This window comes from Tupaia chinensis, unplaced genomic scaffold (genome assembly GCF_000334495.1).
Source record: "Tupaia chinensis unplaced genomic scaffold, TupChi_1.0 Scaffold000099_1, whole genome shotgun sequence".
Lineage (NCBI taxonomy): Eukaryota > Metazoa > Chordata > Mammalia > Scandentia > Tupaiidae > Tupaia > Tupaia belangeri.
In genome coordinates this window covers 4,385,371-4,400,850 of record NW_006159563.1, presented here as the reverse complement: position 1 = coordinate 4,400,850, position 15,480 = coordinate 4,385,371, and the positions used below count along the sequence as shown (strand labels likewise).

General features: G+C 41.6%; 1 protein-coding gene across 2 annotated transcripts; it reads left to right on the top strand.

Annotated features, from left to right (window-relative positions):
- The first annotated feature begins 573 nt into the window (after positions 1-573).
- On the top strand, positions 574-3,696 carry SPZ1 (spermatogenic leucine zipper 1). Of its 2 annotated transcripts, XM_006143513.3 has the most exons (2): positions 574-1,407; positions 2,860-3,696. In XM_006143513.3, exons 1-2 carry the CDS (start codon positions 807-809, stop codon positions 3,390-3,392), a joined length of 1,134 nt encoding a protein of 377 aa, XP_006143575.1. In that variant the 5' UTR covers positions 574-806; the 3' UTR covers positions 3,393-3,696. The 2 variants fall into 2 exon arrangements, with proteins under 2 accessions (XP_006143575.1, XP_014441401.1); XM_014585915.2 differs by lacking the exon at positions 574-1,407 and having other exon boundaries at positions 2,027-3,696.
- Positions 3,697-15,480: the final 11,784 nt, after the last annotated feature.

The window sequence follows — 15,480 nt, the reverse complement described above, 5'->3', positions numbered from 1 at the left end:
CACGTGCCCTATAACAAAAACCTCTCAAAAAAAAAAAAAAAAAAAAAAAAGAGAAAGAAAGAAAAGAAAAGGTACTTCCTGGGGGCCAGCAGCTGGCCCTGTGGGAGGCCAGTGCCCCAAACACCATGCCACCTGCTGATCTCTTGGTCCCTGTTTTGGATTTTTATTTATTTATTTATTTATCTTACAGTAGCATCTTTCCCAGGATGGGAGTAAGAAGGTCTCCGGGTGCTATGAAGAAATGGGGGACCTCACTAGGGGAACTTCTCTCAGCCGTGCCCTTAGGTGGCAGAAAAACATGCTGCAGTAAAGGCCGAGTTTATAGGGAGTGGTGATAAGGAAGCCACTGGACGCACTTAGAATGAGATGAATTCCACCCCAGAAAACTAAGGGGCTTACAGAGATCTTTCTGGGGTGAGCAGGAGAAGTGGCTCAAGATTGATTTCAATGCATGAGTCACTGGGGAAGAGTTTAAGAGACTTCCATTGTGACACAAAGGAGACAGAGCTGTGGTAGGCCACAATGGTATGGTGACAGAATAAAGACCCAGTCACTGGGGTTAGGGGATAAACACCAGAAGCCTGGAGGAGAGATGGAGCCCCAGCTCCTGGCCCCCCTCCCTCCCCTCCTTCCCCCCCAGGCTGTCTGAAATGTCACCTTCCACCTAACCATCATCTTCCCCAGTTGTGGGTGTTAACTCTGGTCTCTGACTTCTGCTTGGCTCCACATTCTCCACCCATTTGCACAGAGGACTGTCACCTGTCCTTCCTAGACTCTCTAAGGCTTTCTGCTTTCCTCGTGTCCTGATGGCCCACTCAGCTGAGATGCCCACCCTCTTCAAAATCCCGAACCCTACTCCTGATCTTCACCAAGAGTCTTTGGACCCTCGGGTTATCATTGCCTTATTCGACATTGGATCACTCCCCTCCTTTTCCTGGGGCTCTACACCTTCCCTAAATAATAGTAGTCATCAAGTAAAAGAACAACAGACTGCACAGAAGTTTGAAAATCTCTTAAGAGAAGTTAAAGATATTATTAAAAACGTGGCAAGTTTGGAAGAGAATATCACGGAAGCAAAAGAACTTTTTGAGATAACCAGTATTTCCCAGGATGTGTCTGAACTTAAAGAAAAAATCAGAGGACTTGACAAAACAAACAACATGCTCATGGAAAACCTGTTTATTAGTTTAGAACCAGAGAAAGAACAGAATGCAAAGAAACTGGAGATGCTACTGATAAACCAGAAATCTGCAAACACAGTACACGTTCCTCAACAGAATCTGGCAAATCATTTCGAAAAAATAGCTCTTGACAAAACTCAACTAAGTAAAGAGAAAGCAAAGTTCCTTTATGTGCCAGGAGGACATATTAAACTTAGGAACAACATGGAGCAGTTACTACAGGAAGGTGATTTCTTGCTTTCTGTCTCTCTCTCTGTCTTTCTGACAAGTGCACGTGCCCTATAACAAAAACCTCTCAAAAAAAAAAAAAAAAAAAAAAAAGAGAAAGAAAGAAAAAAAAAGGTACTTCCTGGGGGCCAGCAGCTGGCCCTGTGGGAGGCCAGTGCCCCAAACACCATGCCACCTGCTGATCTCTTGGTCCCTGTTTTGGATTTTTATTTATTTATTTATTTATCTTACAGTAGCATCTTTCCCAGGATGGGAGTAAGAAGGTCTCCGGGTGCTATGAAGAAATGGGGGACCTCACTAGGGGAACTTCTCTCAGCCGTGCCCTTAGGTGGCAGAAAAACATGCTGCAGTAAAGGCCGAGTTTATAGGGAGTGGTGATAAGGAAGCCACTGGACGCACTTAGAATGAGATGAATTCCACCCCAGAAAACTAAGGGGCTTACAGAGATCTTTCTGGGGTGAGCAGGAGAAGTGGCTCAAGATTGATTTCAATGCATGAGTCACTGGGGAAGAGTTTAAGAGACTTCCATTGTGACACAAAGGAGACAGAGCTGTGGTAGGCCACAATGGTATGGTGACAGAATAAAGACCCAGTCACTGGGGTTAGGGGATAAACACCAGAAGCCTGGAGGAGAGATGGAGCCCCAGCTCCTGGCCCCCCTCCCTCCCCTCCTTCCCCCCCAGGCTGTCTGAAATGTCACCTTCCACCTAACCATCATCTTCCCCAGTTGTGGGTGTTAACTCTGGTCTCTGACTTCTGCTTGGCTCCACATTCTCCACCCATTTGCACAGAGGACTGTCACCTGTCCTTCCTAGACTCTCTAAGGCTTTCTGCTTTCCTCGTGTCCTGATGGCCCACTCAGCTGAGATGCCCACCCTCTTCAAAATCCCGAACCCTACTCCTGATCTTCACCAAGAGTCTTTGGACCCTCGGGTTATCATTGCCTTATTCGACATTGGATCACTCCCCTCCTTTTCCTGGGGCTCTACACCTTCCCTAAATAATAGTAGTCATCAAGTAAAAGAACAACAGACTGCACAGAAGTTTGAAAATCTCTTAAGAGAAGTTAAAGATATTATTAAAAACGTGGCAAGTTTGGAAGAGAATATCACGGAAGCAAAAGAACTTTTTGAGATAACCAGTATTTCCCAGGATGTGTCTGAACTTAAAGAAAAAATCAGAGGACTTGACAAAACAAACAACATGCTCATGGAAAACCTGTTTATTAGTTTAGAACCAGAGAAAGAACAGAATGCAAAGAAACTGGAGATGCTACTGATAAACCAGAAATCTGCAAACACAGTACACGTTCCTCAACAGAATCTGGCAAATCATTTCGAAAAAATAGCTCTTGACAAAACTCAACTAAGTAAAGAGAAAGCAAAGTTCCTTTATGTGCCAGGAGGACATATTAAACTTAGGAACAACATGGAGCAGTTACTACAGGAAGCGGAACACTGGAGTAAGCAGCATCTTGAGCTCAGTGAACTGATCAAGTCCTATCAGAAATCTCAGAAGGACATAAGAGACACTCTTGGAAACAGCGCAGTCTATTCGCAAGTCCAGCCAAACAGCGACCTGTCAGCTAAGCCTGAGTTGGAGGAACAAGTGAAGAAGTTGCACGAGGACACTCATTCACTGCATTTGATGGCCGCGTTGCTGGCAAACGAATGCCAGATTTTACAGCAGAGAGTAGAGATTCTCAGAGAACTTCACCATCAGGAAGAGAGAAGCCTGCGAGAGGAGCCATTTCAGATAAGCCACGTCCAGTACAAGAACCATCCGCAGCCAACAGAAGCAGAGAAAGTAGAAACTGACGAACAGAACATGAAAGAAATGGAGGGTACATTTCAGAGAAAAGACAGATTCTATCGAAGCCTGGATGTTTGTCATAATAAGAAAGCCCGTAATAACCGGTTCAATGCTCGCATTGCAAGAAGAGCTCTTCTAGGGAGAAAGAGGCCAGCCAGCAGCCTAAGATAGGAAATACCAAAAGTCAAAGAAAAGGTAACTCCCAAAACATTTCACCTCGTACGCCCAACTTCAGGCATTACCAATCACTAGCCCTAGCTCTGCTCACTCAACCAAGAAAGATCACGCTTATGTTCTCCATTATCTCGTAGTTACGTAAGTTTCGTCTTTCACGACTGTTGTGTCAGCATCAGCTGACAACTTTACAATCTACTCCTGTTTTGTAGCTATTAGAGATCCTGCCACATGTTAACCAAGAGTGAGAAGTTGCAGGTCCATTTAAGTAAAAACACAAATAAAAACCAGAATATGAAGAAAAGAACTTTTTTCTTTATTTAATCATCACTTGGGAGGTAAGTTCTGGGGAAAAGTGTATAATGCTTTGTGACCTTTTAAAGCTCACTTTTTTTTTTTTTTTTTAATAAAGTTTTTGACAGGTCTGGCAGGTGATATGGTGGTTAAGGTGCCTGATTCCCACATGGCAAATCATGGTTTGAGTCCTAGATGTGGTGGCTTGCTTTCTCTCTCTCTTTCTGTCTCTCTCTCTTTGGTGAGCACATGTGTCCTCTGGCAAAATTTAAAATAATAATAATAATAAAATTAAATCACATAATTCTTAAAAAAAAAAGTTTTTGTCATTTGCCTGAGAGAGAGAGAGTGAGACAGATAATGAGAAATCACCACCCAGGGGGATAACCACACTACAATCCCTGCTCCTCCATTCTCCCTTGAGATTTTGGGCACACGTGCCCAGGTGGTTGGTATGATTTTCAAGCTGTTGGGTCTGGAACTTGAACCATGGTGGGCCATGTGGGAGTCCAGTGCCTTAACCACCATATCTCACCTGCTGGCCCCGAAGCTCACTTCCTAAATATTTTCTTTTCTTATTATGTACACTGAAGAGTGTGATGTTGTGGAAAAAGAAAAGAAGAAAAATGCTGCTAAGCCACTCCTAAGCAAATCGTTTTCGTTTCCCACAAATCTCCCTGTGGTTGGCTCCACTTTTCCTAATGTTCCTCCCATTCTCCTCAATTAGCAAACTGTGGGCAGCCTGAGACTGTGTAATGATGCCTCTGGAGACAAATCCCTGACTTGTTTAGTAGAATAGAGGTCTATTTAAATCTTTTCTTTGCTGGAATTTATTTTCCTATCCCTCCAGGTAGGGACACCAGGAAAAGAATATCTCCAGTTATGCGAGTTGGACCTCAGGGTCCAAAAAATTTGGAGCAGATGTAGTTCCCCTTAAGCTTCTCAATTATCTAAAAACTCTGGATGTTATCTATAAGACAGGCATAAGAAAATTCTGAGAGGTAGAAAGAAGGAGGTGGACTAAGAAGGAACCCTGAAAGGTAAGGAACAGCATGGTGCTGACATCCTGGGTTACCTTTTTGCCTCTTATAGATCCTGAGCTGGATGCTGGAGGATCCTACAACCCAGAAATGTCAATGTATGCAGACAAAAAATGTTCTTCATAAGGCTGGCTTTCTTTTGTCAAAAGATGAGGGGAGGGGGGGTGGGCGGCGGGGAAGAGAGTAAAGAGAAAGCCTGGCAAGAAAGAAACCTTTGACAGAAACAACCCTAATCCAGCCAAATTGCATGGCAAAATAACACATCTCTACCCTCACCCCCTCACCACCAAATACTAAGTGGAGAGCCTTGTCTTTCATGCTTTTGCAGAGGACAGGTAGTAGTGAGGATGAAACAGAGGCAGAGTCGGGAGCCTGAAGTTCCACTCACTATCAGTAATAAGGTACTCTTCCCTGCCCCTTCCTCACTCAGTGGAGTAGAATGTCAGTGGAGACGACAGTGGTAGCCTGGATTTCTACCACTTTTCCTTGTTGGCACAGAATCAGTGGAGGTCTACTAAAACAAGATTTAATAAGATCCAGATCTCATATCATAATGGCTAAAATGACGAGAATAAAATTTTAAAAAAATTTTATATTAAAATCAAGACCATCTCCACTTGAATGAGAAAAGATAATTAACAGATACTAACGATAGGATGACATGTCATTGGAATTATCTAACAAGAATTTCAAGCTAATCATTATAAAAGTGTTTCAGTGCACAATTATAAACACACTCAAATGGAAAAATATAATGTATCAGCAAAGAAAAAAGAAGATATATCGGGACCAGCAATTGGCATAATGGCTATGTTGCTGGACTCCCATGTAGTTGACCACAGTTTGAGTCCCAGCCCTGGTGGATTAAACTCATGCTGGGTGCGTGTGCGTGCATGCCCAAGATCCCAAGAGGAGAATGGAGAAGAAGGGATTGCAGTGTGGCCATCCCTCTTGGGGGGTGATTTCTCGCTTTCTGTCTCTCTGTCTCTCTGTCTTTGTGGCGAGTGTGCGCACCCTATAGCAAAAACCTCTCAAAAAAAAGAAAGAAAGAAAGAAAGAAAGAAAGAAAGAAAGAAAGAAAGAGAAGGTATAAAGAAAACATAAATAGAATCATAGAGCTGAAAACATAAGCACTATACAATCACTGGACGTGCTAATAACAGGGTGTTGATTTCAGAGGGAACAGTACATGAACTTGAAGATAGAAGCAAGGAAATTACCCATCCTGAATAACAGAAAAATAGTCTGGGGAAAAATGTCTCACGGGCCTTTGTGGCAAAAGATCTAACATTAGTGTCGTGAGTCCTAAAAAGAAAAGAGAGTCTAGACTGAAAAAGTATTCAAAGAAATTATAGCTGTAAATTTCCTGAATTTAGTAAAAGGCAAAAACCTATATATTGAAGAAACTGAGTGAATTCCAAGATAGTTATACTTATAGTAGTTCAAAAGACATTCATAGCCAACTTCCTTACCCAAAAACAAAGTAAGTAAATAAACAAATAAATAAAGCATCTAAGGAGAAAAGGCTCCTTAGATATAGAGAAACAAGGCTGAAATGACAGTGGATTTCTCACCAGAAAGCATGGAAGTCAACATTTTTCAAGAACTGAAAGAAAAAAATGTCAATCGAGACTTGTTTTACCTAGAAAAAAATATCTTTTAGGAATGAAGGTAAATTATTAATGGGGGAAAACAAAGAATCTGTTACCATCTGTTGGGAGAACCATTTGGTTACACAATTAATTCTCATTTTTTTCTCATTCAAGAAAATATGATCCCTTTAGCTTTAGAGCTTGTTTCATTCCCTTTCTAAACAGAAATTTCACATAGGAGGTGCCGAATGAATGAGTAAAATGAGAAACTACAACATGACAGAGTTAAACAATCATTCCTTTTGTATTTTTTCTTGGGAAACTTTTGTTTTAAGGCACGTGCACTTGCATGAGAAGACAGAGAGAAACGGAAAGATGGAAAGAGAGAAATTGCCTGCCAGAAGGGATGGCCACGCCACAATCCCTCCTTCTCTATTTTCCTCCTGAGGTCTTTGGCACACATGCATACGTGCCCAGTGTGAGTTTTAAGCTACCAGGTCTGGGACTCAAACCACAGGTGGCCATGTGGGAGTCCAGTGACATAACTACTATGCCATCTGCTGGCCCCTTAAGCAATCGCTTCTTGTATTATAGCTTGTCTGTATGCATTACCTGAACAAATTCTGTATTACTTACCTGTCATCTCCAGTTTCTAAACTGAAGCACCACTGGTACCACAACAAACTCACAAGGAAACTGCAGGGTTTTTAATGTTTTGGGAGAAGCTCGGAAATACACAACATGTATTGCATGCCACACAATCTCAAGATAATTCAGTTTCAGCATTAGATAGCACTTGGTACCATACCAGAAGTGACATTTTGTGTTGGTGGGAAATCAGTCACATGCATCTGAAACTGACCAGGAAATGGAGTCTTTAGCTGGTCAGCCATGAGCTCAGGCAGAAGAAAGAACTAATCTTGAAAGATTCCGGGTATAGAGAACAGTATTTTTGTGTTGTTGCACAATAAGAGCTTTCTAAGCCAGATTTTTAAAAATTGCCAGGGCATGTACCCTCAGTAGAGAAAGAGAGAGAGGAGAGGAAAAAGGCACCCCCAGTGGGGCGTAGTCAGGCCACAATACATTCCCCTTGATTTCTCATTCTGTCAGGATTTGGGGCACACACGTTTTTCAACCCACTAAGGCAGGAATCAGAACTGCAAAATCCAGCTCCCTTAGCCACTAGATTATGGAGCCAGCCCTTTCTGAGCACATTTGACAGAAACTTGAGATCCTGAACAAAAGTTAGCTCTAGAAGATAATTTACATCTGTATGGATGGTGAGAATGCAAGAGATTTGTCTAATTTCAGAGATGTGTATTACAACTTTTTTTTTTAATAAGAAGGTCTTAATTTAAAAATATTCAATGATCAGGGCCAGCAGGTGGCATGGTGGTTAAGGCCCTGGAAAGTCTTTATTTAAAATCATTCAATGATCAGGGCCAGCAGGTGGCATGGTGGCTAAGGCACTAGACTCCCACATGGCTGATCACGGTTGAATCCCAGATCTGATGACTTTCTTTCTCACGCTCCCTCTCTGTCTCTGTTTCTCTCTGGTGAGTGCACACGCCTTGTTGCAAATTTAAAAATGATAATAATGATAAATAATATTCAATAAATAATTTTAAAAAGTATTTTAAAAATAAATAAATGAAAATATTTGATGATCATCAAAATCTTCACTAAACTTTGTTAAGTTTTTTAAGACAATTTTTGTGTTTTTTTTTTAGGTTTTGTTTTCTTTGCTATAGGGCTCATGCATTCCTTGAAGAGACAAAGAGAGACAGAAAGACAGAAAGCAAGAAATCACCCCCAGAGGGGATGACCATGATGTAATTCCTTTTCCTCTATTCTCCTCTCAGACCTTGGGCATGCACGCACACGTACCCAGTGTGATTTTTAAGTTGCCAGGTCCAGGACTTGAGCTGCTGTCCACTCTGTGGAAGTCCAGCGACATAACCATTACACCATCTGCTGGTTCCATTTTTACGACTTTTTTATCCATGGCTTAAACTATGATTTTTTTCCAGTGTTAAAAAGCCTAAATTGGTTCTAAAATCAAAGAACAGACAGAAGATCAAGTGGGTTGTAAACTTGGCAAAAATATGTTCTACTAAGAAAAAAAAGTAAAAAGATTTCAGTCTCAAAAATCTGTGACTATGGGGACCAGCAGGTGACGTGGCGGTTAAGGCACTGGACACTCCCACATGGCCTACCAGGGTGCGAGTCTTGAATCTGGTGGCTTGCTTTCTCGCTTCCTCTCTCTCTCACTCTCAATCTCTGTCTCTCTGGTAAAATTAAAAAATGAATTAATTAATTAATAAATAAAAATAAAATAATTATTTTTTTTTAAAAAACCTGTGACTATGTATGTATCTCCTGCCTTTTTCCTTTTGTAAGAGCAAAGTCCATGAAAAGAGAATCATAATGCGTGAAGCAATGGAATATACTTTGTGTGACTAAAGAGGCCAATTGTTGGACTCCTTTCAAAAAGTCAATCTGAAATAAACCACCTAGTGACCATTATCATGCTTAAAGCATGGATGTCCTGAGAACTACCACTGGTAATATTTTTCTTGCAATGTCAAGTCCCAGGGAGGCATCCCTCCCACCCCTGACCCTTTTTTTTTTTAAAAGGCATGTGTAGAAAGACAGAGCGACAGTGAGAAAGCATTACCATTCCCTTCCATTGCTCCTCTCAGGGTTTTGACCACGCATGCACACATGCACTATATTTCAAGTTGAGGTGAAGCCTGGAAACTTGGAGATGGCTCTGGGTTGTAAAGCTGGGGACACTGGATTAGCTAGCCCCTGGAGAGATGTATATATATGCCAAAAAGGCTGCAGTGAGAACACAGGAGCCTTTCCATGTTGCCTTCAAGGAGCAGCGGTTTCCTGGGGAGGAAGACCGCTGCTTTTCTCTTCTGCATAAATGCCCAGATTCCTTTTCTCAGGGTTCCTTGCTTACAGCACAGAACCCATTACATGCAGGGCAACATCTGGTTCTCACATCTCCCCTGGCACAGGGTATTGCATCTGGACCAGTCAAAGGGGGTCCAATTTCCCCAATAAGTGACAGCAAATTTTAACTCTCTCATGAGAGAGCAGGTTCTTTTATATCTAATTTAAATAAGAAGATACATTAAAAAAAAAAAAAAAAAAAAAATAGACTTCCAAGGAGCTGGCAGGTGGTATAGTGGTTTAGGCACTAGACTCCCACACGGCCAACCATGGTGCACGTCCCGGACCTGGTGGCTTGCTTTCTCACTTTCTCTCTCTCTCTCTCTCTGGTCAGACTAAATAATGATAATAAATTAAATAATTATTTTTGACAGGGAGAAATTTTTGTTATAGAGAGCATGCACTCGCCAGAGAGACAGAGAGAGATGGAGAGACAAAAAGCGAGAAATCACCTCCACCCCCCCAGGGGGATGGTAACACCACAATTTCTTCTCCTCCATTCTCCTCTAAGGATCTTGAGTATGCGTGTGGCTGGTGCCAAGCGTGAGTTTCAAGCTACTGGGGTCCAGGACACGAACTGTGGTTGGCCATGTGGGAGTCCAACAATGTAACCATTACACCATCTGCTGATTCCCTAAATAAAATAATTCTTAGAAAAAGGAACACTTCTGCTGAGACCAGCAGATAGTATAATAGCTATGTTGCTGGACTCAAGTCCTTGACCCAGTGGCTTAAACTCACGCTGGGTCCATGTGCATGTGTGCCCAGGATCCCAAGAGGAGAATGGAGGAGAGGGGATTGCAGCGTGGCCATGCCCCACCAGGGGGTGATTTCTCGCTTTCTGTCTCTCTGTCTCTCTCTGTCTTTCTGGTGAGCCCACACGCCCTACAGCAAAAACCTCTCCAAAAACAAAGAGAACACACTGCTCTCTTGAAGAGATGAAGGTAGTTGCTGCAGGAGTGGGCTAGGATAAAAGGAGAAATTTAGTTTGATTCTTTCTCGCTAAATAATGTGCTTACTTCTGCCTTCCACCATGGGATGACCCATCCCAGATGCTGGCCCCTCAACCTTGAATTTTCCATCTTCCAGACCATGAGCTAAATAAACCTCTGTTCTTTATAATGTACCCAGCCTGTAGTATTCCATTATAGCATCAAAAAACAGACTAAAGCAAAGCTCTACCTTGTTATAAGGCATTTTTTTATACCCTTATTTTGTTGCCAAGTCAGATTTGACTTTTCTCTCAAGGTTTCCACTGGACAGTTGTGTCTTAGAAGCTTAATCCAATCTTGGCTCTAGTTAATGAACAAAATACTTCCCAGTAATTTTCAGTATTTTTTCTATTCAGTTTCAAAATATTTTAAGTCCTTTTTTGGTGCTTTTCAAATATTGTAAAGACACATAGTCCCCTGTAAAAAGTCTTATGTGTTTTTTTGTCAACTTCAGTGAGTTATAATTTATATAAACACATTCATTTAAAATGTACAGTATTATGTAACCACCACCACAATTGAGTTACAGAACATTTTCTCTCTTCTTCTTTTTTTAAAATTGCCCAAAGTATGTGTGTGCTTGCTGGAGAGATACAGAGACAGAGATGGAAAAGGAGGGAGCAGGAGAAAGCACCCTCCAATGCGACAGAGTCATGCCAAAATCCCTTTTCCTCCACTTCTCCAACTTGGAGAGAGAGAGAAATAAACTTTCTTTAAAAGAATTATTTAAGTTTTTAACTAATTCATTTATTCCAATTTGATCAGAGAGAGAAAGAGAAAGTGAGAAAGCAAGCAAGCTACCAGGTCCAGGACTGGAACTGTGGTCGGCCATGCGGGAGTGTCCAGCACCTTAACCACCACGCCACCTGCCGGCCCATGAGAGAAATAAACTTTATACATAGTGTCTGGTTGGGGTACTGTGTTAATGCAACTGAACCCACATGGAAAAGATCCTGAGTTCATATTCCCGGGCCTCCCTAGGCCTAACAGGTGTGCATGCCTGTGATCTGAGCTGGCTGAGACTGAGGGAAAATCGCAGCATGAAAATTCTGTCGTGGAGTGATTGTCATTCTGTGTCTTGCTTATGGCAGAAATAAAATTTTAAAAAGCTTAAATACATACACACACAGTGTGTGTGTGTGTGTGTGTATGTGTGTGTGTGTATAGATATGTTATTTACTGGTGTTTCCTTGAAAGCCTTCTTGCCTTTTGGCTGGTACCGCCATCTTCCAGTAATTCACCAAAATGATGAACACAAAGGGAAAAGAGGAGAGGCACCAGATATATGTTATCTAGGCCTTTTAGAAAACATGGAGTGGTTCCTCTGGCGACATATATGCGAATCTACAAGAAAGGTGATAGTGTAGTCATCAAGGGAATGGGTACTGTTCAAAAAGGAATGCGCCACAAATGTTACCATGGCAAAAAACTGGGAGCCTCTACAGTGTTACCCAGCATGCTGTTGGCATTGTTGTGAACAAACAAGTTAAGGGCAAGATTCTTGCCAAGAGAATTAATGTGCGTATTGAGCATATTACGCATTCTAAGAGCAGAGATAGCTTCCTAAAACGTGCGAGGGAAAATGACCAGAAAAAGAAGGAAGCCAAAGAGAAAGGTATCTGGGTTCAACTAAAGCGCCAGCCTGCTCCACCCAGAGAAGCACACTCTGTGAGAACCAATAGAAAGGAGCCTGAGCTGCTGGAACCTATTCCCTGTGGCATGATGGGTGTTAAAAATAAACTAATCTGTGGTCTATAAAAAAAGATAAGAAAGTCTTAAGAATTCATATTTGCATTATTAGACTTGTAAAAAATATTAAGTTAGTTGTTGCAGAAATACAATTTTTATTATACAAGTAAGTATTTGAAGTCATTTGACCAAAGAGAGAAAGAGGAAAAGTGAAAAATCAAGCTGCCAGGTCCAGGACTCAGACCACAGTTGGCCATATGAAAGTCCAGCACCCCAATGCCACACCACCCACTGGCCCCTGAGGCTCTGAAATTTTAAGCATTTCCAGATGTTAGATGATTTATAGGAAAGACTGCCTATTTTATTAGAAACTTAACTGAATAATAATAACTTCTTACAACAATTTATCTTTGTAATTAAAGCATATATCTAATAGAGTATGCAACTGGAAGAAAATATCTTACAGCTCTAAATAGTTTTTAAGTAGAATAAAATGAGCATATCTGGCTTTTAGCAGGAGAGGAATGGGGAAAAATGTGGTTCTTTTAATAGCAACTTTCATGCTTTATTGTAGAATAATAATAAATTTCTTTTTCTTTTACTAGAGAAATATTGACTAAACGTAAAATACTAGTTCCCTTACACTAATAATTTTACAACTCCAAATGGAAATAGGTTTTAGTCCAGAAGTCAGGACATTGTTCTTTCTTTTTTTGGGGGGGGAGGTTTTTGCTATAGGGCGCGTGTGCTCGCCAGCCAGACAGAGAGACATAGAGACAGAAAGCGAGAAATCACCCCCCAGGGGGGATGATCACACCTCAATCCCGTCTCATTCTCCTCTGGGGATCTTGGGCACGCACGCACACGCGCCCGGCGTGAGTTTAAGCCACCGGGTCCGAGATGCGAACCGCGGTTGACTACGTGGGAGTTCAGTGACATAGCCATTACGCTAACTGCTGGTTCCAGGACATTGTTCTTTAAATTATTCATTCTTACTTCACTACTTTATGAGTATTTACTGTATACAAGGCATTATGCCAGAGTCAGTGAAAATGAGATAAACAATAGTTATTTTTACTCTCAAGAAGTGAAAGATTCATTGAATGATAATGTTGTGATACTGGTTTGGAATTACTAATTATTTATTTCTCTTTCTTTCTTTTTTAAAAACTTATTTATTTAATTACATTTCTTCTTATTTTTTAATTTGACCAGAAAGAGACAGGGAGAGAGAGAAATGGAAAGCAAGAAAGCAACCCACCAGGTCTGGGACTTGAACCAAGGTCAGCAATGTGGGAGTCCAGCGCCTCAACCACCATACCACCTGTTGGCCCCATTAGTTATTTCTCTTAACTTGCATAGATTGTGAAATTACTTCAGAGACTTTGGGATATATTTGGTCAATCAATTGTTTTTAAAGGCAGGAAATTTATTTTTATTTAACTTTATTTATTTATTTATTTATTTATTTAAATTTGACCAGACAGGGACAGAGTGAAAAAAAAGAGAGAGGGAAAGGGAGAAAGCAAGCCACCAGGTCCAGGACTTGAACTGCAGTTGGCCATGTGGGACTCCAGAGCCCCTAGCCACTGTGCCACCTGCCAATTAAATCTTCTATTATTTCATGTGTTGATTGAAATGAGAAAAAAATCTGTACATCAGATATAGAACTAAATTAAATATTAATAAAAAATTCCCTTAGTGTAATTTGAAAAATAAATGCTAAAATCCTTCTGGGGGCACCAGCAGATGGCATAATGGCTATGTCACTGAACTCCCATGTAGTTGACCATGGTTCGAGTCCTGGACCCAGTGATTTAAACTCATGCCAGGCACGTGTGCATGCATGCTCAAGATCCCAAGAGGAGAACGGAGAAGGGATTGTGGCGTGGCCAACCCCCTGGGGGGTGATTTTTCAAGGGACCAGCAGGTGGCGTGGTGGTTAAGGTGCTGGGCACTCCCATGTGGCCGACAATGGTTTGAGTCCCAGACCTGGTGGCTTATTTTCTCACTTTCTCTCTCTCTCTCTCTGATCAAATTAAAATAAATGAATGAATAGATTGAAATTAAATAAACAACTTTAAAAAAAATCCTTCTAGGGAAGATCTCATTTCTTTTTAACTGAATGGAGCATTTAAGGAATTCACTCCAATTCTAAAGCACTCGGCCAATTAATTTTCTCTCAAAACTAGTCATCGCTTTAATCATCAATAGCTTCATTATGTTGCAATCGAATCTTGTTGATGGTTTTAACAACTTAAATTACCTAGTAATATGTTCCAGATTTCCAAATATTTTACTTTGAAAGCTGTATTTTAAAAAAAAATTAAGATGTTTGCAATAGGGCACATGCATTTGCAGAGGGAACTAGAGACAGAGAGAGGCAATGAGAAGGAAAGTAAGAAATCATCTCCCAGGGGTTGTGGCTGTGCCGCAATCCCACCAATGCTTCTCCATTCTCTTCTCAAGATTTTGGGCACACACACACACACACACACGTGTGCCCAGTGTGACTTTCAAGCTCCCAGGTCGGGAACTAGAACCATGGTGGGCCATGTAGGAGTCTAGCCCCTTAACCACCATGCTACCTGCTGGCCCTTGAAAACTGTATTTTTTTTTTTTTTTGGAGAGATTTTCGGTATAGGGCACGTGCGCTCGCCAGACAGACAGAGAGAGAGACATTAGAGACAGAAAGCGAGAAATCACCCCCCGGGGGGGCGCCAATCCCTTCTCCGCCATACTCCTCTCGGGATCTTGGGCACACACGCACATGCGCCTGGTGTGAGTTTTAAGCCACCGGGTCCGGGACACGAACCACGGTCAACTACATGGGAGTCCAGCGACATAGCCATTATGCTAACTGCTGGTTCCCAAAACTGTATTATTTTTAAAATCTCTTTCCCATTCCTACACATTCTGCATGGCAAAAATAATAGGAACATGCAAAATTGAACTATTTGTTGTCCCCACTGCCCCACCCCACCACCCCTGACTCTTGTTTATTGCTCCTTTTTAATCTTAGGACTGTAAGCATTTGTTTTTAACCTGCTAAAAGGCTTGTGTGCTCCCCAGAGGCAGCGAGAAAAGTGATAAGGCATCCCCTGTGGGGGACGGTCACACCTCAATCCATTCTCCTCCATTTCTTCCTCCTTTTGGAATTTGGAGCAAGTACATACATGTGCCTGGTATGTTTCCCAAGCAACTGGGGCATGAACCATGCAGTCAGCCATGTGAGATCCAGCCACCTCAGCCATCGTGCCACCAACTGGCCCTATAATAAACATTTTTTAAAGATTATTTACCTAATTTTATTTATCATTATTATTATTATTTTCCAATTTGCTATAGGCACACATACACACGTGAAAGAGACAGAGAGAGAAAGGGAAAGTGAGAAAGCAAGCCGCCAGGTCTGAGACTCAAACTATGGTTGACCATGTGGGATTCCAGCACTTTAACCACCACACCACCTGCTGGCCCATAATAAACATTTTTCTTTTATTTTTAAAAATAATTA